General features: G+C 33.5%; 2 protein-coding genes and 1 pseudogene across 3 annotated transcripts; all 3 read left to right on the top strand.

Moving 5' to 3' along the window:
• The first annotated feature begins 3,094 nt into the window (after nt 1-3,094).
• Nucleotides 3,095-10,247, top strand: LOC130797841 (protein MEI2-like 4). Of its 2 annotated transcripts, XM_057660613.1 has the most exons (8): nt 3,095-3,605; nt 4,982-5,292; nt 5,390-6,025; nt 7,002-7,644; nt 7,867-7,951; nt 8,039-8,107; nt 8,189-8,368; nt 9,747-10,247. In XM_057660613.1, the coding sequence occupies exons 2-8, from the start codon at nt 5,019-5,021 to the stop codon at nt 9,822-9,824; spliced, it is 1,965 nt and encodes a 654-aa protein (XP_057516596.1). In that variant the 5' UTR covers nt 3,095-3,605; nt 4,982-5,018; the 3' UTR covers nt 9,825-10,247. The 2 variants fall into 2 exon arrangements, with proteins under 2 accessions (XP_057516596.1, XP_057516597.1); XM_057660614.1 differs by lacking the exons at nt 7,867-7,951; nt 9,747-10,247 and having other exon boundaries at nt 3,120-3,605; nt 8,189-8,326.
• A 3,179-nt stretch (nt 10,248-13,426) lies between these two features.
• On the top strand, nt 13,427-17,931 carry LOC130797839 (APO protein 3, mitochondrial). Its single transcript, XM_057660612.1, has 3 exons — nt 13,427-14,165; nt 15,838-17,040; nt 17,519-17,931. Exons 1-2 carry the CDS (start codon nt 13,759-13,761, stop codon nt 16,724-16,726), a joined length of 1,296 nt encoding a protein of 431 aa, XP_057516595.1. The 5' UTR covers nt 13,427-13,758; the 3' UTR covers nt 16,727-17,040; nt 17,519-17,931.
• A 2,772-nt stretch (nt 17,932-20,703) lies between these two features.
• LOC130797838 (putative calcium-transporting ATPase 13, plasma membrane-type) lies at nt 20,704-22,638 on the top strand (annotated as a pseudogene).
• The last annotated feature ends 315 nt before the right edge of the window (nt 22,639-22,953 follow it).

The raw sequence follows: 22,953 nt of genomic DNA, 5'->3' as shown, positions 1-22,953 counted from the left end.
ATCAATACCTAACTCAAAATGAGAGGGACGTATCATTTATTCTGTTATGAACTCAATTTTGATGTACTTTATATAAAGGTGTGTTTAGAAAATGGCGTTTTATTGGCTTTTTGGTTAATTTTTATTTTTAAACTTTTACTTTGACGCAACAGTAAAAAAAATTTTTAATTATTGACTTTAATTTAAGCATGCTAAAAACAGACTCAAAAGCTAAAGTCTATAAGACATTCATAGTAGGTTTTTAATTTACTTTTGGCTTTTTAGCACTTATCTCTAATAAACCATCACATTAGTCGTACGAAGACTGAGTATTTGCGCTGTGACTTTAGTGGGATAACATCGGTAGGTGAACCAGAGTCCAGAGGTGTCCTTTGGTGAAGCAGTTGTTAAATGTACGACCAAGTACAAATATTTGGGATCGATCATTCAAAGGGATGGAGAGATTGACGGAGATGTAAACCATCGCATACAAACGGGTTGGATCAAGTGGCGTGCAACCACCGTGGTGCTATGTGATAGGAAACTTCTAAGCAGGTTAAAAGAAAAATTCTACCGGACGGCAATCAGACCTGCTATGCTATATGGGACCAAATTTTGGCCTGTTAAGAAGATTTTTGAACATAAGATAGAAGTTACAGAAAAGTGTATGTCGAGGTGGATGTGCGGGCATACATTGATGGATCGAATTAGGAACCAAGAGTTTACAGACAAACTAGGGGTAGCCCCTATTTCTGGAAAAACGCGCGAAAATAGATTGAGATGGTTTGGACATGTGTAGAGAAAGACTCTCGGCGCCCCTGTGAGAAGAGTAGAAAGCATCATAGTAGAGGGTAAAAGGAGTCGAGGAAGACTCAAGAGAACTTGGGATAAGCAGATTAAAGTTGACTTGCGTGGGTTAAACCTCTCTGAGGGCATGACTAGGGATAGGGGTAGTTGGAGGCGTCATATTCATGTTTTAGACTGCTGATGTCCTCGTAGTTTACCTCTTTGTGTTCTTGCCATCTTGCTCCTCTCATTTCTTTTATTAGTTTTTTTGTCCCTTTTTATTTTGTAGGTGGGTCTACTTATTTTTATTTATAGGCCTTTATTTTATGTTTTCCGTGTAGCTACGTCTTCGTTTCTTTGTTTTCGTTTGCGTTTCTTTCTTGAGTCGGGGGACTCCTTTGGCCGCACTCTCCTTTATGGGTATGAGTTGTCATTGTCCTTCCCTCCCTAGACCCTGTCCATAGTTTTTTCTATGAGTGGGATATACTGGGTAGTATAATGATGATGATGATCTCTAATAAACCACTAATCAAAGAAAGTACACAAATTCTTTTGAGAGACCATCTTTAATTGGACCAGCCCATTATATATTTTTTAAAATATTATAAGTAGGCATTAAGAATTAAATAAGTAGATATTTAAGATATTGAAAGTAGACATTAAGAATACGGTAAGTAAGCATTAGGATAGTTTAAGTAGGCATTAAGGATACAGTAAGTAGACATTAATCTTTAATGGACTCTCAAGAGACTAGCTGAAGAAAGTATGTGACCCCCTAGTTGGAATTAGTCAATACACTAGCATAGTAAATAATTATTCATACCCTTTTTCCTCTCCACGAATAAAAAAAGTTGTGGAAACAATAACCAAAATAAAAATATTAAATGTTGCGAATTCAATTAGACAAACAAAAACAAAAATTTCCTTAAACTCTTAGGAATGAAGAACTAGTATTACTCTTATTTTAATCAAATGTCCCATTTTATTTCTCACACTTATCAATGTAATACTTTAATCCTAAATATCTCTAATTATGCTAGATTAAAAATTATAAAAATTTAATATAAAAAAATTTACAAACCAAAACTAATTGATAAATGTTAAATAACTCCCAAGAAAAACAAATGCGACATTCAATCAAAATATGAGATGGTACATTTTCTGTTTCTTACTACATTTGACTTTTACGCAATTTAATATATTATTTTGAGCATTTATATATTGAATAATTATGCTTAACTAAAAATTATAAATGTTAATAACTAAAATGTGCGATTAGACACTCAAACAAATTTCTATTTAAAAAATTATAAAAAGTTAATAATAAAAAAATATGCGATTATATGATTCAAACAAAATCCTATTTAACTATAATTTTTCTTACACATTAGGCATAATATATAAAATAAGCTTGAACGATAAATAATGTCAATAACCGTAATATAACAAGTACTCCCCCTTCCCATTCATTTTGCATCAATTGTTATGTTTGCTTGTCATAATCGATTTGCATCATTTATATGTTTGGATAACAACCCCCCAACTCTTTATTTTTCATTTACATAATTCATTCACTCTTTTCATTTATCATCAATATCCATTTTTTCCTTAAAAATCACAAATTTTCTTTTTGTTTGTATTGACTAGAATAAAGAAAGTACTCCCTCTGTTTTGTTTGGTTTGCATCAAAGAGAAAATTAGTGTTTTTTAAGAAAAGATAGATAATGGTAATAAATAAAGATAGAGAATGAATTATGTTGATTAAATTAGAAGAGAGTTAAAATATACGGGGGGTGTTTGGTTCTTAGCTTTTTAGTTGACTTTTGACTTGTTGGTTGGTCAACAAGCCAAAAAAAATGTTTGATAAATGACTTTTAAAGCAGCTGAAAAAGCTGGTTTTTAAGCCAAAATGAAAAAGCTGCTCCAACTAGCTTTTTTTGCTGACTTTTGACTTGTTGACCTACTTTTTCTTTAATAAACAACCAACAACCAATTCTTAAATTTACAAAACATCTAACTTTTTCAGCTAACTTAAAAGCCAATAAAGACAACTAATATTTTTAGTTGGTCAAACGAGTCAATTAGAAAAGCTAACAACTAATTGCCAAACACCCTTATAAATGAGATTATAAAATAGTGGTGAACCATTGTCTAAAAATAAAAATAATGGCAATTAAATAAAACGGACTAAAATGACAAATATTAAAAAAATTAATATGACGTTGGAAGTATTTCACAGCAGAGAAAATATCATTTTATGATATCAAGAATGATATCATCTCGTGTAATCTTCTCGTATAATTTCTTGTCCGAGTATGCATAAGTCTTTCATATGTCAAATCTCATCCCTTTCAACAACAAACAAAAGATAAACAGGCACAGGCCACCTCTATTCTCCTCTTCTCTCTTCTTTCTCTTTCTTCCCTTCTTTCTCTCTCTTACTTAGCTTGAACTCCCTTTCTCTTTTGTCTCCTTCCGTCTTCTCTTTTCCTTTCTCTCTTCCTCTTTTTCCTTCCTTCACTTTCTACAACTGCAAATACATACAAGTATCACCCACTTTCTTTTCTCCAGATTTTCCTCCATTTTTATCTCTTCATTTCTTCTCTACTCCTTCGTATAAGCTCTTCTTTTATGGATCCAACCTGGGTTAACCATAATTAAACTTAGGTTTTCCGAAATTCAACCTAAAAATCATACTACTGTTTTACTTCCCAATTTTACAATGCTAGAGATCTCTTCTCTCTAATCTTTAATTCTATTTCTTCAATTTCATCTTCATTTTTTCACTTCACAAAAATAAGAAATGGGTTTTTAATGCTGCTACTAGTATAGCTTGTACGGTAAGTTTCACTGTTTATTATTTCCCCCTATTTTTTAAATGTCAAGTACAGAGTACGCCGGAAGAAAAAAGGAGTGCGAGGGAGAGCGGCAAAAATTGAACTCAGAATCTTGACCTGAAAATTAGTATATGCTCGAACTAAGAGAGACCCGATTTTTTTTAGTTTTATTATATTTTTGGGGTTGTTATGTGATAAAATTAGCAAAATCAAGCTCCGATCTATCTGTCTGAAAATAATTGAAGTGTCGGAATTTTGTTTTAATTTTAAAATTTAATTATGATTTTCAATTTGTTGGTCTAAGGTGAAGAATATTTTATTTTTTCAGTCTGCTCTGCTTACCTTTAATTATTCCTTACTATTTTATTATTATGACTAATTGATTGGTTTGTGAGTATACTTTAATTATTTTTCTATAATTTTAATTATTAAAAGTTTATTTTTATGTAATTTTAGAAACTTTTGGTGTTTGATTGCGAATGAAGTATATAATTCTGGGAAGATCAAATTTGAAGTAGATGAGTTAAAATTAAAATATTCTGGGGATTCTTTAAATAATTAAGAATTAATATTTAAAACCTATTAGAATTTGGTTAGGTACTAATAAATCTTTTTATGATATGATAGTAAAACTTATGAAAACCCTTATCTTGTTTGTTGTTTCTGATCTGTACTGTATTCTCTACTAATAAATAAAAACCCCAAAATACAATACTATTTTTATGATTATACAATTATAAAATTTCAAAGAAATATAATAAAGTAAAAATATTTGGTCCTTTTGTCCTTAACTCCTTATGGGCCTTTCTTGCAAGCTACAGAAAAGGAAATTAATTCTTCGGATTTCGGTGGTGAGAATCAAATGATGTTGAAAAGTCCTCGACCACTAGGCTAATATATTATTCATACTTAATTGATCTTAAATGGATCATATACATGGTTCATTTGTTAGAGTAGATCAAAAGACTCTTGTGTGAGAGAGGTGTTACGGTATATGATGTGAAATTCTATTTAACTGTAAGTGCATGGTGACGTAGCTGTGGGTTGAACATAAGGAAGTTAGGATAAGAAACTCGCTAATTTCTATCAACTATCTCGTGGGCTCAACCATCAGCTTATGCTTTTGGTTGGTTGGTTCGTTGATAACATTTGCTTGTTTAATGAGTTTTTAACCTTCATGTGAGCTAAGATTTTGTTCATTCATACCATTAATTGCCCGAAAATTGTAAATCTTTTGTATTAATGTAAGATTTTAATGCTTAGAAGTGTGATTGAGTGTCTTTAAAGAAAATGTATGGGATTTCTTTCAGGATTTTCATTGAATTGATATGTAATTTTTGGATAAACTATCTGATTTTGATTCTTGCTTGTGTTGGAAGGTTACTGAGTTTTAGTATTGAAACCAGCAAGAAAAGGATGGTTACTTTGTCATCTTTGGAGAAAAATCCGGCTGTTGGTAAACTGTCTGATTGTTTGGTAATGTCACAGTCTTCTGTATCTAGAGAGCACAAGGTTAATGTAGTCGGAGAAGAAGGAAATATTAATTTAGGTGTGCATAGGAGTGTTTCGAGATCAGTGAATCAGATTAAAACACGCTCTGATATGTATATTGATTCTATTGGTGTGGTCGGGGCTCAAAATGAAAGCAGTCTTTTCTCTAGTTCACTCTCCGACTTGTTTAATCATAATCGTAAGCTCAAATCCTATACTTGATTGATTGTTTCAATTGTGGTATGTTTGTATGTTGGAGCTTTGTTGTGCTTATTGTGGGCGTTGTCCTTATGCAGTTACATTGTCGTCCAATAAACTTATGTCCCGACATTCATCTGCCATATTTCCTCAAATAGATGAGGTGGAACCTTTGAAATCCTTCGAGGAAAGTGAAGGACAAGTTATCAATAATCTTCTTCCCGATGAAGAAGAGTTGTTTTCTGGGATTGTTGATGGAATGGGACATCGCGTTGATGATGTAGAAGAATACGATGTGTTTACTTATAGTGGTGGTATAGAGTTAGATGCCGAGGAGCATTTACAGGGTGGAAGGAGAAATGTGGCGTATCCTTGGGGTGCCCACCAGAATCAACAACGCTCTGGCCTTCATGTGCAGGATCATGGACCAAGGATTCATTCCAATGCGAGATTGTCCAATAGTGGTTTGATGGGTGATGCATCACCCCATGAAAATTCTCGGATTTTCAATGGTTTTCCTTCTCCTGTTAGAATGTCGTCCACTGGCAATGAATTTGGTCATAGTGAGGCTAATCATTCGTTTCCTCAAATCCAGCTTGATAATAGAAGTATTCCTAATTTCCATCCTCATTCTCAAGTCCAAATGCATGGTGTTAATGTAATTGCTCAGAACTCATTGGACAATTTAACTGGCTTTGCTGATGACTTCCGCCCCAGGGAACTTGCTGATGGAGGTACTTCTAGAGCTATAATGTTTTTTTATACCTTGTTTTTATATGTTTGTAGAACGATATATATATTTGGTTGGTTCGACTAAGAATACTCTTAATTGAACGCGTATATGGTTGTTTAAAAGCATGACAGTGAATTCGAAAATGTACTGCCCTTGTAGAATGATAGACATTTTTCCGATAAAAAATGATAGGGATTTCATGTTTGATATTAGGAGAGAGGGACGGGGTGTGAGGTGACGGGTTTTCAGTGGAAATGATGTTGTAGTAGAAGTACTAAAAAAACATCACAATACAAGGAAGGGAATAGAAAGATGCACGAGAGAAGATGGGCGGAGAAAAGGGAGGTAATCGTGGAAAAGAAAGAACAACCGGAGGAGGTAGAATTTTGATCTAAGCTCTTGATTCCATGTTAGATATTGTGAAAACTCTTTGATTGAAGACATTCTCAACAATGAATTATATACTATAGGATTACACTATGAGTCCTAACTATGGTAGGAAACCTCAAAAATAATATATAATACAAAATATGAGAAAAGATATCCTAAAAATGAGGATACTATATCTACCAAAAAGGAATACCTTTTGATGTCTTGGATTGATTAAAGTTTAAGGCATTTCGAGGTTACTTGATGCGTGTAGCTCATGCTATTTGAATCTAGGTTTGTTTATGTTAAGAAACAAGTTATGTAGGTGATGGCTAAATTACGATTTGCAGCTGGTTAGCAACTGATTAACTTTATGCAACCAGTATCCTCCAGTATTACTATTTATAGCAATCAAATGGAACTAAGGGTGGATTAACTATTTTTGTTTTGTTTTGCGTCCCTCATCAGGAATTTAAAAAATAAAATTGTAATGCTTTTTGTGGGAGGGACATCGGACTATCGAAGATTTTGTTGTAGTTATTTATTTGTATGCATTCAAATTTGCTTAGTTTGGAGGTTACAATGTTCTGGTACTCTTTTTTCTCCAGTATTTGGCTATTCTCCAAATGGGCTTCATCGATATCAGTCAATGGCAAGCAAATCTAACTCATATCAGCAACATCATTTAAGATCTTTGCTTATGCCGAATTCCCCATCATTTTTGAATAATAACCATGCACATCACCTTGGAAGGCTTCCTGGATCTCCCGGGGCTCCACATCTTTTGATGAATATGGTTTCACCAGTACACCATCTTCAGGTAGGCTCAGCTCCTGTAGTGCCAGTAGTAAAGGCTTCACTCTGGGACAGACAACAAATTTTCGGAGGAGAATCTCATGAAGCTTCTGGTTATCAAATGGGTGCCATAAGGAATGTTGGCATCCCTGGATTTTCTCCGTCACCTGCCCGAGAATTATCTTCTCCTATCAGCTTTAATCATGTTCATGGGGCTGATATGTCTAACAATGCTGGGATACAATCACCTCAACAAATGAGTCACCTGTTTCATGAGAGAAACACGATGAATTCTCTTCCGACTTCTTTTGGATCTCCCAGTGAACGCGTTAGAAGAAGCAGAAACGAAACCAACTTGAGTCATACTGACAGGAAGCATTATGAGCTCAACATTGATCGTATTTTGCGTGGCGACGACAACCGAACAACACTAATGATTAAGAATATCCCTAACAAGTAAGTTGTTGATTTGTCTTTTAGTATAGATCAAATGGTCGTTCTTTTTTTTTGCATCATCTAGCTTACACATTGTTGGGATTACATATTTGACATTGTTATTGTCGTCTAGCTTAGACATTTACTTGGTTTACTGTCATTCTAGTTCAGCCTTTGTTTACTCCCTCGAACCTATGGGTCCCTTTGTCTTCCTTTCTATAAGTAATATCTTGGTGACTCCAGGTATACTTCCAAAATGCTTTTGGCTACCATTGACGAGCACCATAGAGGAAAATACGATTTTATATACTTGCCAATTGATTTTAAGGTTTGATTACTTAAAATTTTGTGTTATAGAACTACTTGGAAAATCTCGTTTGTAGCTTTCTTATATTCCCACTTATTTGATTGGCAGAATAAATGCAATATGGGCTATGCATTCATCAACATGATCGATCCTCTCCAAATTGTTCCATTCCATCAGGTTTGTTTTTGGAAACTTCTATCTACGACTGTCTAAAGATTTGTCCTTGTTGACACTGAAATGACTAGGTATCTTCCGCAGACATTTGAAGGGAGAAAATGGGAGAAGTTCAACAGTGAAAAGGTTGCGTGTCTTGCTTATGCCCGAATTCAAGGGAAATCAGCTCTTATTGCACATTTCCAAAATTCAAGCTTGATGAATGAGGATAAGCGGTGCCGTCCCATTCTGTTTCACACGGATGGTCCAAATGCTGGTGATCAGGTTTGTCAAACTTTTATTTCTTTCTCAGTTTTTCCAAGCAACCATGCACTCACGTCTGTATGAATAGTATCAATTTTGCACTAAGTTCACCATATGATCAAAAGGTAAAAAATCTTATGAGTATCGTTCACCATATGCTTGTACCTTAATACCATACTCCCTTACTTCTGTTACATGTGTGCTCTTTAGTTTTGTGCACTTTCCAATGCACTAACTCTATACTTAATATCTCTAATTATGAATCAATAAAAGTATAAGTTGATATTAATAAAATTTATATTGAGATAGAATCAAACATGATCGTACTTAATTTTAAATAAAATGCAAATTAAGAGTGCTTGACGTATAGTGCAAAAAAATGTGATTCATGCGTTGAAGCGGACCGAGTATTTCAGAAGAGAGTCACAAAGATAGAGATATAAAAAAAATATATGAAAAATTGTAAAAAATGTGATTAAATAATGAGAGAGAATGAAATGCGTAGATGATATGCGGTAGGGTTCATTTCCAAATAAGGAAATGAATGTAAAATAAGTGGGATAATCCAAAATGGAAATTGACTCAAATTAAATGGGCAAAGGGAATATATTGAATGTGGGACCTCCACTGTTTCATTCATGGGTTGATTGGTTGGGAGAGTAACCCAGATGGTTTAAGATTTAGGTATTTTCTGAATTTAACAGCCAAGAGTTGGTATACATGCTTTAATTTTGCATAGAGTTGATAAGGGAGGTCATTTATTCAATCAGCTAACCTAACTAAGACAAATGATTGTATGGTATTTGGTAATAAGGGAATATTCCCTAAGACAAATTCAGTTAACCTGTGAATTCAAATTGACCTTTTGGTTTGCTTATACCATTACTTCTAGATTATAAGCTAACCAACTACACATGTTATATCAACACTATATTGGTCAACACTATATTGGTCCTTACCTTTTGCATCTATGGAAAAAAACACATGTTAAGGACGAAATACCAATTTTTAAAGTATATAAAATATCCTGGAGCCTTAACTATCAGCTTAAGCTTTTGGTTGAATTGATTTCTTAACATGATATTAGAGCTAGAGTGATTATAGGTCACAGGTTTCAATTTGAACTACCTCTTATTTAAAGTGGAATATTAACACCATGTTTGAGGAGGGCCTGTGTTGTATCCATACTTCTAACCTAAAGGGCTCTCGTGGCAAGGGATGTATTAGAGTATATAACAGATTTTGGGGCCTCAACCATCAGCTTAAGCTTTTGGTTGAGTTGGTTTCTTAACACCAATGGCATGATGCATTTGATATATGAACTTTTCTTCTATTACATTCTCTTTTATGATATATCTTGAATTATGAGCTCATTAACCTACGGTTAATTGATTTATAGGAACCATTTCCGATAGGCACCAGTTTTCGTTCAAAGTCGGGTAGGCAGCAAACGACTAGCAGCGAAGAGGAAGAATAATCAGTTGTAAGAAAATGGTCAGAGCTCGGCGTTTATCCAAACGCTGTAAATGTTTAAATTTCAAGTGGCTCTGCATTGAAAGACATTGCTATTGCTTAGTAGATGACTAGTAGTACTACTTATTAGACTGAAAAAAAGCCATTTCAGTTTAGGTAGGAACTGAATTGGCCCTGTTAAATTCTTTTTCCTAGTGTTGTTGGGGAAGCACCATTTTTTTGTTTTTCTGAAGTTTTGGGAATCAGAAATTTTGAGCTAATGAGTCAGTGTAACTAGGCCAATTTTGAAATTCTGTATATATTTCATTGGGGGCTTTGGTTACTTTAATGTAGGAATGGCCATACTTACAATTGATGGTCTAAGACTTTGTTTAACTGACATGTTCACTATAGGATTCAATCATGAATGTAAGCTTTAGTTGCTGTATGTGTATCATTTTATTTGTCTCCTTTCCTATTTTATATATTGAGACTAACGTTTTAGTAACAGATGTTGGATCTTGTTCGAATCGCCTAATTATATATAGTACTCTTTTTGTTTTAAATTTTAGCTACATTTGTACTTTTCATGTTTGGTAATGCACCATTTTTATATTTAATACCTTTAATGTATAATTATAAATTATTTAAAGTTGAAATTAAAAAATTATGTATTATAACGAATTAAATAAGATTTTGGATGACTATTTTATTTCTTTTATTTGTAGATTAAGAATAATGAAATACAAATAATGGTGGATTGGTGAAAATTTTTATTATCACAAATGAGGCTATAATTTTTAGACAAAGGGAATACTTTCATATTATTAACCTTTTATAGTTTTAGTTATGTATACCTTAATATATAAATAATTAAAGTAATAAATTGAATTGTATGAAAAGTGAAATATAACCAATTAAATGAAACCAAGGAAGTATTTGTCACTTATACACATTCTGTACTATTATCTTATGAGTTCTTATGAGTTATCATTGTTTGAATGTGAAAGATTGAAAAAAATAAGATAAATAAACAATTTAATTCCGAATATAAGATTCGGGAAAACTTATGTCCCAAAATAAGCTTCCGTACATCCAAGCCTAGCCTCGGGTAAGTCGCTGTTAGTAACAGCGAATGAGGAGAAAAAAAAAAATTAAAAGGCCCTAAGTCGCTGTTACTAACAGCGACTTAAAAAAAAAAAAAAAAAAAAAATTTTTTTTTAAAAATTTTAATAGTATTGAACTTGAAGTCGCTGTAATTTATTGTTTTTGGAGCAGCTCATTTTTTAACCTTCAAACAGTTATTTAATAGTAGATGAACTAACTATATAAACTTGTTATTGTTTAATTAATCTTCCGATGTGGGACTGTGTTGAGTATAGTCATATACAGGTAGATTGCACAAACCTATACGATTAGAAAACATGTTGAGTATAGTCATAGTAAACAAACATCCAAGTATATCCATGATATAGAAATCAATATCATTAAGTTTGATATAAGACTATAACAACATAAACATCCAACCGGATCCAGACTCATGCAAACTAGAACCTGCTCCACTCTATAATATTGTATTTCCTCAATATTTTAATACTTGGACCATTGTGCAGTTCAGTGTTCATAGAAGAGGAAGATACATGTTGGGTGAGGACCATGTGGCCAAAGGTTGCTGATGAGATTCACTGTATCACATAATTAAGGTGTTTCCAGTTTAAATATGGGAGAGCATATGATAGTGTTAGTTGATCGATGAGACATTCTTGATATCATTCTAGAAAACAAGAGATTTGGCTACTACATCATGTCTATCTAAAATCCATATCATCAGTTCATCACTTAGACTTGATAAATGGAGCCTCTGGGATGTTGTTTTTTCGTCTCGGAGACAGTCAGGATTTGATGATCTCGTATTTAAATGATTCAAAAGAACTCCAATCGTCCATCTAATACACTTCGACAACAATTTTTGATTCTAATAAATTAAAGATACTTTTCACTATGTTACAAATAGTAGCAAAGTTTTCTGGTATGGAAAACCAACCTTAAAAGGAAGTTTAGCTAGGATTATGTATGCTTGATTCTTCCATTGAGATATTATGTCTAGTACAAAGTTGGGATCTGGATAATCAAGGGTGGCTTTTTAGATATATGCCAAGAGGAGTTAGCATTGCACATTGGGATGCTTTTGGGAACAAGTAATATGAATATTAAGAGAGGAAAAGAGAGCTGGATTTACTCAAGGCTATCAAAATAGGGATTTAGCAATGAATCAGAAAAGGTTGTCATAAGTGTTCTTCTTCAATGGTGGATGTCTTCCTCTTCAATAACTTAGTCCCACATCGGTGCTCTATTCGTGAGCTAATTTTTGGTTTCATTTATTTTGATGTGTTCCAGAAAACAATCCCACATCGGAAGATTAATCAAACAATAACAAGTTTATATAGTTAGTTTATCTGCTATTAAATAATTATTTGAAGGTTAAAAAACAAGCTGCTTCAAAAACAAAAAAATACAGCTACTTCAAGTTTAGTACTATTAAAATTTAATTTTTTTTTTTAAGTCGCTGTTAGTAACAGCGACTTAGGGCCTTTTAATTTTTTTTTTTCTCCTCATTCGCTGTTACTAACAGCGACTTACCCGAGGCTAGGCTTGGATGTATGGAAGCTTATTTTGGGACATAAGTTTTTCCGAATCTTATATTTGGAATTAAATTGTTTATTTATCTTATTTTTTTCAATCTTTCTTTGAATGTCAAGTTTTAGGTTGGATCAAAATCATATTGGAAGTTTCTTGGATCATAATGAAAAAAATGATTTTATTTTTAAATAATTTTTTAATATCATAAAAAAAATATCCCCTTTGTTTATATAGTAATAATCGGAAAAAAAAACTTGATAAACTATTACAATGACTCATTAAATCATAGTATGTATTTATTAAATGCTAAACTAAAACTATGAGAATTCAGAGTTCCAATGAAGTTTACTTCCTATTTTAGTCAATTTACATCATTATCTATTTTAGATTGTCGAACGCGTTTTGCATTATTTTATTTTTTTAATTCAAACCTTATTATAGTTTTTTTGAACAATTACCTAAAATAATTCAACTTTTTAATGATTTTCCTATAATAATTTCACATATTAATTAACCATGAATAATTTCAACTTTAAGGGTATTTACCTAGAATAAACTTGGGTAACCTAATAGTCTGCTATAATAGGTAATTCACCAAAAAAAAGTAAACTAAAAATTAATGTAAAATTAGAGAAAAATTTTAAAAATTTACATAAAAAATCCTAAATAATAATGAAAAAAAGCAGAATTTTTTTCCAATATTTTTAATATTTTATTTTAATTTATATTTTAATTTTTTTTTATTAAATAAAACTTGCTATAATAAGTCATCAGGTTATCGGATTTACTTTAAGAAAATACTCTTTAACGTTGAGATTATTTATAGTTAATCAATAGGTAAAATTATTATAAAAAAGTTAAATTTTAAAGTAATTTTTCCTATTTTTTAAATCCCATTTACATATTTTTACTTTCATTAAAATTATCTACACAATTTAATCTACTCCTTATTGCCTTATTTATTACCAACTTTTCATATTCTGTGTCAAAATTGTTCTTTTTATTTATAATCTGAATCCTCGTTTCTTGTAGCCCTCTTCCTTTTCTCTTTTGTATGCATTTCTTCCAAATCAGTGTGCAAATACTCTACTTCCGACGCTAAAGGAGGTGTAATTCTACATTCTTCCCCTTATTGTTCATAATCTAGTGTACAAAGAACACTGTTAATTTTGCCCACAAGAATGGCGTAAACATTTTATTTTAATTTCAGTTGAACAATTAATTCGAAATTCCCAAACTAATAATCTTGTTTTTTTCGAAACCCAGATAGTGGAATCGTTTTATAGATGTTTTATTGGCTTTGAAGAATCTAATCATAAATGTTCAGTGGGTTAGTGCTTTTGGTGAAAAAACGTCAATATATTTCTCGCCATTTTTGCCATCTGCATCGACATTTTCTTGGAGGTGGAGATGGTGAAGAGGAGGTGAAGGTGATTCCCTTTGGACGCGAAACTGATGATCCCTTTTATATAGATTTGCCTGAGCCTCTTAGATGCAAATCAGAGAGAAAACCATTTCCGACTCCCATGAATATTTTGATAAAACGAGCTAAAGAAGAAAGGGAATTGATGAAATTGAATCCGTGTCGAGTTCTTGAGCACCCTCCTGATAATGGACTTCTCGTTCCTGAGCTTGTGGAAGTTGCTAGAAAGGTTTATTGGGCGAGAGAATCACTTCTAAAGGGCATCTCCAAACTTCTCACCATTGTACCTGTTCTAAGATGCAGGTTAGTCTAGTCATTTGAATTTCTTGGTTAAATTATGTGTATGTTTTCAAGTTGTTTTTGATTATTATCAATAAATTGCAGCCAGAAGTTCATTTCATTTCTCAATCAACTTGTTTTTATATGGTTTGAATTGTGGTTTTGATATTTTGTTACTATGATGAATTGTTTGGTTGTTGTTATTAAATAGCAGGAATGATAATGGAAACGTTAGAGTAATGTTGGTTGAAAAATCTATTGTCATGATTGTTCTACTTGCAATGCTTTGCAGTTTGGGAAGATGGTATAAAGTGGTGATAGAAAACTGTGAGCAAAAGCTTTTTTATGATCGGAAGTTTCGTAACCATGGGAATGATGCGATATATTTCATAAAAATTTACGCTACAGCCGAATGTTATTCATGTTACTAAAAGTGTTTTGATTGAAATCGTAGGAAAATCACTAATCTGAGCCATCATTCATTGATTGGATATTGTTGTGTTTTGTGCCTTGTGTCCCATGCCTATATGGGGTTATTGTGCCTTGAGCTTAATGCTCTTAGGCTGCTGTGTCAGGCGTGCTTTCAGAGATGTGCTTGGAGTAGCACCCTTGTTGCTCGTATCAGCACTTTTGTTGCTCGATGAAGCAGTGTTTATGTGAAGAGTCAGAAGGTTCAGGCATTGTGCCCTTGAACGAGCACCATGATTGCTCAATCGGAGGTAGAACATTGGAAATTCTGGTGCTGAAAAGCCTCAAACAAATACATCTGCCTTTCGAATGAGCAGACTTGGTGATTGAATGAGCAGTCTGTCAATTCAGCTTCTGTTTGCTTTTTGGACGAGGCTCACCTTTCCTTCCTAAAAAAACTTCCTTATGTTCTTTGTATAGTAGTAAGCTAAATATCAGCCTAGACATCCAAAACCATCTTCAAGAATCAAGAGTTCATTTGAACACCAAGCTTCCATAACTCGTCATTATAAAGTTCGGCACAAAAGTGAGGATGTAGCGCAACTTGGATGAACTCTGTAAACATGGTGTTTTCATTTGTCTACTGCTTTCATTTACCTGTTTTGCTCAATTGAATTGCTAGTTTCCGTTCTCAGCTTTAAACACATTAACATTGATTCTTGGATTGATCTTCTGTAAAGTTATCTGTGTTGTGTAACCAAGTACTTCAATTTTTTTTATTGTGTGAAACTTTCATGAGCTCACAAAATATACCAAGCTCTTTGTTTATGTCTATATATGTTGATCATGGTACTTTTAAATTTTATAACTGTCATTCTTGGCATCTCAGAAATATGGGATTAATAATGCGGCGTGCTAGTTTTTTGTTGAACTGATGTAAACCATTAAAATAGATGATACTGAAAGCACCATCAGAAAAGAGCAAAGTGTATTTTATTACTCCCTTTGTCCCTAAGAAATTCTCACACTTTCCTTTTTAATCCGTCTCTTGTATTTTGGTACAATTTTCTTTGATGGAAATGTCCCCACCACTTCCTTTTATTCTCACAAATCTCAATATCTGAGGGACGGAGGGAGTATTTCTCTAATGGTGCATAAGGTTAGCAAGACTTGTAGTTTGGATGTATCGTATATAAATGTTTACTTGTCAGATGTAGTCTGTTAAATTCATCAGATTTATCTACTTCGGTACACTTTACATTTAGATGTTGACATAATTTCTATTCAGGTCCTGTTCGGAAGTTCATATAGGCCATTTGGGACATGAAATACGTACCTGCACTGGACCAAGAAGTGGCTTTCGCAGTGCTATGCATGATTGGAGAAAAGGAGGCTTAAATGATGTAGTTTACTTCCCCAAATGCTTCCACCTTTATGATTGTGTTGGGAAACCTAGAGTTACACATAAGGAGAGATTCAATTATCCACGTATTCCTGCAATATTGGAGCTCTGTATACAAGCTGGTGTTAATCTAGAACAGTATCCTGTGAGAAGGAGAACTAAGCCTGTCTATTCCATTGAAGGAAGAATCGTAGACTTCGACCCTGAAATCAATGAAAAAGGTTCTGATTTTAATAAAGAAGCTAGTGTGGATTGTCTTCAAATGGATACTGATTTCAGGAATGGATTAGATGATAGGAAGGGTGAACTTGTAAAAAACCCTATTCATCCATTAGTGCAGTCGAATTTCGAGGAGGGAAGCTTGAAGGACTTGAGCATTGGGACGATGGAATCATGGCTTGAGATGATATCAGGCACAAGAAAGATCATGGAAAAATATTGTGTATGGACTTGTGGTTACTGCCCTGAGGTTCAGGTGGGTCCTAAAGGACACAAGGTGCGGATGTGCAAAGCATCCAAGCATCAGTCTCGTGACGGCTTGCATGCATGGCAAGAGGCAACCATTGATGATCTTGTTGGCCCAAACTACGTTTGGCATGTTCGAGATCCATCTGGCCCACCTTTAGCGAACAATTTAAAAAGGTACTTTGGCAAGGCTCCAGCTGTTTTGGAAATGTGTGTGCAGGCAGGTGCACCTATTCCAGAACAATACCGGAGTATGATGAGATTAGACGTGGTTCCTCCTGATGTTGATGAGGTCGACCTTGTTGCATGATGCTTAAGTTGAAATGGTGCTGTGGTTTTTGAGTGTGAGGCGTTACCTTTTTATCCAATTGAGCGTATAAATAAGGCGTTACCTTACTGACTGCATCAATGTGCTGAAAGAACACCGTGAATATGAAAAAAGACAACTACTTGCGATTTTAGTCCTGAGCACTTGCTGCTGTGAATGTCATGGTGTTGAGCTGCATGGCTATCTAGCAGAAGGAAGTCTGCCTGATGTGTTGCAAAGCCAGAGCTAGGAATATTTTCCTTTGACGTCCTTTATCATCTCTTAAATTAAGGAAGCTGGTCGAGCATTTGACCTTGGTAAATTATGTTATTCATTTGATTGCTATATCTTTATCAAAGGTCAATTAGAAACAATCTCTTTATTAGTTTTATTACTAACAAGGGTAAGGTTGCATACATTTGCCTCCCCAAACCCCACTGGGAGCCAGCTAATGGCACTAGGGTAATGAAATGTTGATTGCTATGTCTTCCATCTTATACAAATTTTCCCTGTTTCCTTCAAATAAGGGTGTCTACATTGTAGTTTGTCAAACCTTTTTGGTAGAATTTTCAATAGAAATCTGTGAGAACTTGGTAATTTTGTTGGAAATTTGTCATTGCATTTGACCAAGCCCTCAAAGTTGGTTAAGCCATGCCTTAATATAGCCCCTTTATTATGGGTGGGTGGGTGGGGGGCTGTATGCTTGCATAAAATTTAGTATGAATGGTGGTTGGGGCAACGTAATACAAATATGCCTAAACAATGATGGTAAGGTTTCTTCTCATTGTTTTACAGGATGAGTTTTCGACGCATGTTATTAGTTCTAGCCAATGCCCGACATCAGTGATAGCTAGCAGACGTTGCAAGCATGGCTCAAAGATGGCTTGTATGACAAAAGGCTTCGTGAGGATGAGTAACAGGAGCAAATACGTTTCGCTACAAGATTTAGTGCCATCTTTAACCTGTTTCCTTGGAGTGCTTTCAAGAAGTACTTCCTGAAGCTTTCAGGATCTAAAGATTTTTCTGAAGTGCATTTCTGTAGATGTTGTGGCCTATACGTTACGTTTGAAAGATTTTTCCGGTTTTGTTAGTCGCAGGTACCCGTCTACCGGGTTGGCCCGTATATTTTTTGCCTTGTTCATGAACCAGGCATTGTTATACTTTTAACGTTGCTACTGACATTAATCAATCAAAGATTATTCCGATTACAATTTGGTGCTATATATCAAGTATATGCAGGTGCAGCTGAAGTCCAAAAAACACATTACAGAAGACAGACCATGATATTGAGAAATCGAAAATATAAGAATCTATTAGATAGTAGTAGCTTAAGTCTTGACTGATCTTTTTTCGTATAAGATTAGAGGTGTTTAATGGGTCGGGGCTCTGCAAAAAGCCCGTGACCCGGTCCATTTTAAAAAAGTTAAGCCCCGTTAATTTCTTTTAAATGTCGGATTTTAAACGGTCGGGTCAATTTTACAAGTTGGCGGGTCATGCGGGCTTTAACAGGTCACCGAGACAAGTACACAGACAATTTCATAATGACTAGATCAACAACAAACAGAAATATATTGGCTTTTATAATTTTATAGTTTTTGTATAACAGTAATATTGAACATGTAAAACTTGGACATGGCTTATAGCTCCCCCTTCGATGTTTATATCGGAAAAAGTTGTAGTTAGAGAAAATTATAATAAACTACCTATTCTGTACCTTTCTTTGCAAAAAACTATCTTATCCAAAATTTTTTGCAAAAAACTACCTTATATAATACATTTCTTTGCAAAAGACTACCTTATAACGGTTTTTAGCATTTGACCGTTAAAATTAACCGTTGACTATCACGTGATAGTCACGTGACCTTAAAAAAAAAAAAAATAATAATAATAATAAAAAAAAATACTAATAATAATAATAATAATAATAATAATAATAATAATAATAATAAAAATAAAAGTAAAAATTAAAAAAAAAAATAATAATAATATAAAAATTAAAAAAATTAATTTTTTTTCAAAATTTTTTTTTATAAATTATTATTATTATTATTATTATTATTATTAATTTTTTTTTGTTTTTATTTTTGTTTTTATTATTATTATTATTATTATTATTATTATTATTATTATTAATTTTTTTTATTATTATTATTATTTTTATTTTTTTAAAAATTTTATTATTATTATTATTATTATTATTATTATTATTATTATTATTATTATATTTTTATTTCTATTTTTATTTTTATTTTTATTTTTACTTTTTATTTTTATTTTTATTATTATTATTATTATTATTATTATTATTATTATTATTATTATTAATATTATTATTATTTTTATTTTTATTATTATATTTTTTTTATTTTTTTATTTTTTTATTTTTTTATTTTTTAAGGTCACGTGACTATCACGTGATAGTCAACGGTTAATTTTAACGGTCAAATGCTAAAAACCGTTATAAGGTAGTCTTTTGCAAAGAAATGTATTATATAAGGTAGTTTTTTGCAAAAAATTTTAGATAAAGTAGTTTTTTGCAAAGAGGGGTATAGAATAGGTAGTTTATTATAATTTTCTCTTGTAGTTATTAAATTAATATTTCTATAATTAAATTTTAGAATATATGTTATATTAGCTAATATAATTAATATTCATAAAATTGATTTTATAATTAGTTAATGGAATGAAAATTTTTACACAAATGGGTCGGGTCGGGTTAAATGGATTATTGACCCGACCCAACCTGACTCGGATTGCAATAAAATAATGTGGCTCAACCTGACCTGACTCATTAAGAAATTAACTTGATCCGCCCTATTGAACACCTCTATATGAGATGTTTTAGTGTCTTCAAAGTATTGCAACTCAAGTCCTAAATCAGACACAACCATGCCATCTAAAATTACAAGAAATAGTTTTGCTAACTGTAACAACCCGACTTATCAATTGACTAAGTAAGACAAGTCATTACGGGGTTTACTCACGCAAAGAACTCAAATCTCAAACCATAACTCGTGAAAAGGGTCAAAAGGTCTAAAACATAACTGTAGTAACTAATCTTAAACCCAAGCATCTAAACCATAGTCCAAAATAATCATACAACGAAAATTTGAATAAAATAAGATGTTTTAACAACTTAATTCAAAAAATAAGCTTCGTGAACACTTAATTCCCAAAATAAGCGTCCATACATCCCAACCTAGCCTTGGAGTAAGTCGATGTTACTAACAGCGACTTAATGCGTTTTAAGTTTCCAGTTCTCAGTTACTTCCTCATTCCAACCTACGAGATTAAAGAGTTGACCAGTTAACTTTAAAGTCGCTGTTACTAACAGCGACTTAAGGAGTTGACTGGTCAACTCCCTAAGTCACTATTAGTAACAGCGACTTATGGCTTTTATTTTATTTTTTTTTGTCTTTCGTTGTTAGTAACGACGATTTACTTCAAGGCTAGATTTGGATGTGCGAACGCTTATTTTGGAAATTAAGTTTTCACGAAGCTTTTTTTTGGAATTAAGTTGTTAAATAATCTAATTTTATTCAAAACTAACTACAAAAGTCCAAAATAGTTAACATAATCAAATCTACTATACTCTAAAGCCCAATAAGGACACTACAACTTCAATATATACACAAATCCGAGATATCTTCCAAGAATACTCTAATCATCTCCGCTATCTCATCGTTTCCGGCTAGTACGATTTGTAAACAATCTAAAAGATGAAAACAACAAGGAGTCAGATTTAACTGAATGAGGAGAAGTAATCTAAAACAAAACAACATGATAGATCAAAATCAAAGATTTAAAAGCAACATCAGTTCTTAGATCTTTGTGCGCACTAGGAGTCTAGTTGAAAGTTTATACGTTACTTCACGGGAACCACGAAAGATGAACATGGTAATAGAGAATTCAATGGAAGAAAAACAAAAACAAATGATGTAATGAACACAATCATTAACATTGTTTCTGCAGCAGTTACCATTGTAGTTGTAGCCATTCCTGAAGATCTTCCTTTAGCAGTGACTTAAACACTAGCATATTCCATGAAGAAGATGATGGCGGAGAACGCCATGGTAAGGAAACTCTCCGCTTGCGAGACTATGGGGCCTGCCACAACCATATGTACTGATAAAACCGGTACGCTTACCCTTAATCAAATGACTGTCACTGAATTCCGGCAGAGTAAACAAAAGGTAAATAACCCAGTTAGGTTACGAAGTAATCTGCATGAGTTGTTTCAACAAGCTGTTGTGTTAAACACTACAGGAAGTGTGTGTCAATTACCTTCTGAACAATTCCTGAGATATCTGGTAGTCCCACCGAGAAAGCGATACTATATTGGGCCGTTTTTGATTTGGAGATGGATGAACTCGTTAGTGGTTTCCAGATTTTGAAAGGTGAGACATTCAATTCGGGGAAGAAGTGTAATGGGGTTATGGCTCGGAAGAAGAATGACAAAAAGCTGCAAGTACACTGGAAGGGAGCAGCGGAAATGATACTATCCCGGTGTTCAAACTATTATGACAAGAGAGGGGTAGTTACGAGTTTGAAGGACGAAGACATGAAATACAAGGAAATAATCCAAAACATGGCAGCCAGAAGCCTAAGATGCATTGCTTTTGCCCACAAACAAGTAGAGGAAGATAGTTCCTTGAATCAACTTCATGAAAATGAGCTCACCTTATTGGGCATAGTAGGGTTGAAGGACCCATGTCGAAATGGTGTTGAAAAAGCAATAGCTACATGCAGGAAAGCAGGAGTTAGTGTCAAAATGATCACAGGGGACAACATTTTTACAGCGAAAGCCATTGCTCGAGAATGTAGAATCCTTCAACCAGAAGATCAATTATATGAAGAAGCTGTCATAGAAGGTATAGTATTTCGAAACTACTCCCACGAACAAAGAATGGAAAAAATAGATAACATTCAAGTTATGGCAAGATCTTCCCCATTGGACAAACTTCTCATGGTACAATGCTTGAAGAAGAAAGGCCATGTTGTGGCAGTAACAGGTGATGGTACCAATGATGCTCCTGCTCTAAAAGAAGCGGACATTGGGTTATCAATGGGTATCCAAGGCACCGAAGTTGCTAAAGAGAGCTCTGATATAGTCATCCTAGATGACAACTTTGCTTCCATTGTTACTATCTTAAAGTGGGGTAGATGTGTGTACAACAACATTCAAAAGTTCATTCAATTCCAGCTAACAGTAAATATGGCTACCCTGGTTATCAACTTTGTAGCTGCAGTTTCTTCAGGAATCATTCCTCTTAATGCAGTCCAACTCTTATGGGTGAACTTGATCATGGAGTCCTTAGGAGCAGCTCTGGCTACTGAGGAACCAACGGACGATCTTATGAAGAAAACCCCAGTAGGAAGAACCGAGCCACTTATAAGCAAAATCATATGGAGAAACCTCTTGGCACAAGCACTTTATCAAATAACAATCCTGCTAACCCTACAGTTTAAGGGCAAGTCTATTTTCGGAGTAGAGGAGAGGACGAAGAACACGATCATTTTCAATTGTTTTGTGCTATGCCAAGTATTCAATGAGTTCAATGCTAGAAAGCTAGAGAAGAACATATTTGAAGGCATTCTAAAAAACAAGTTGTTTTTGGGGATAGTTGGAATTACTATTATTCTCCAAGTAGCCATGGTGGAATTTCTGAAGAAATTTGCAGGTACAGAGAGATTGAACTGGGGTCCATGGAGCATATGCATCGCACTTGCTGCTGTCAGTTGGCCCATTGGCTGGGTTATAAAACACTTTGCGATCTCGTAGCCCGTAGTTTGGAGTCCCGCATGAAATAAGGAACAAGTCATAGCTTATAAGTCATATTATGATGCCAAGTCTTTGTCAATGGCATTTGGAGTCTTTTTTTAATACTAGTCAATATTTATTATTCAATATGATCCTGAAGAATAGTACATAGAAAGAATTAATATGCCCTATTTTAACTTTACCAAGTGTAACTAAAATAATCAAATCTACTTTGATTTTAGATTGGAGTATATATTTTTTTTCATAACCACTTACCCTATTCTCCAAACAAAAAGACAACTATTATATCTACCACACTAAAATAAGTACGCAATGCATACTACAAACATCATTATCATTGTTGTTCACTCAGATGGTTTATGATGCACATGAACACAGAATTTCTTGTGTAATCAAGATCCTACAGCCAGAATTCCAGAGTAACCACTATAAAAATCATTCTACCTCA

This window comes from Amaranthus tricolor, chromosome 13 (assembly GCF_026212465.1).
Source record: "Amaranthus tricolor cultivar Red isolate AtriRed21 chromosome 13, ASM2621246v1, whole genome shotgun sequence".
NCBI lineage: Eukaryota > Viridiplantae > Streptophyta > Magnoliopsida > Caryophyllales > Amaranthaceae > Amaranthus > Amaranthus tricolor.
Note: the sequence above shows the minus strand (reverse complement) of the source record. Positions and strands in the feature narration are given on the sequence as shown.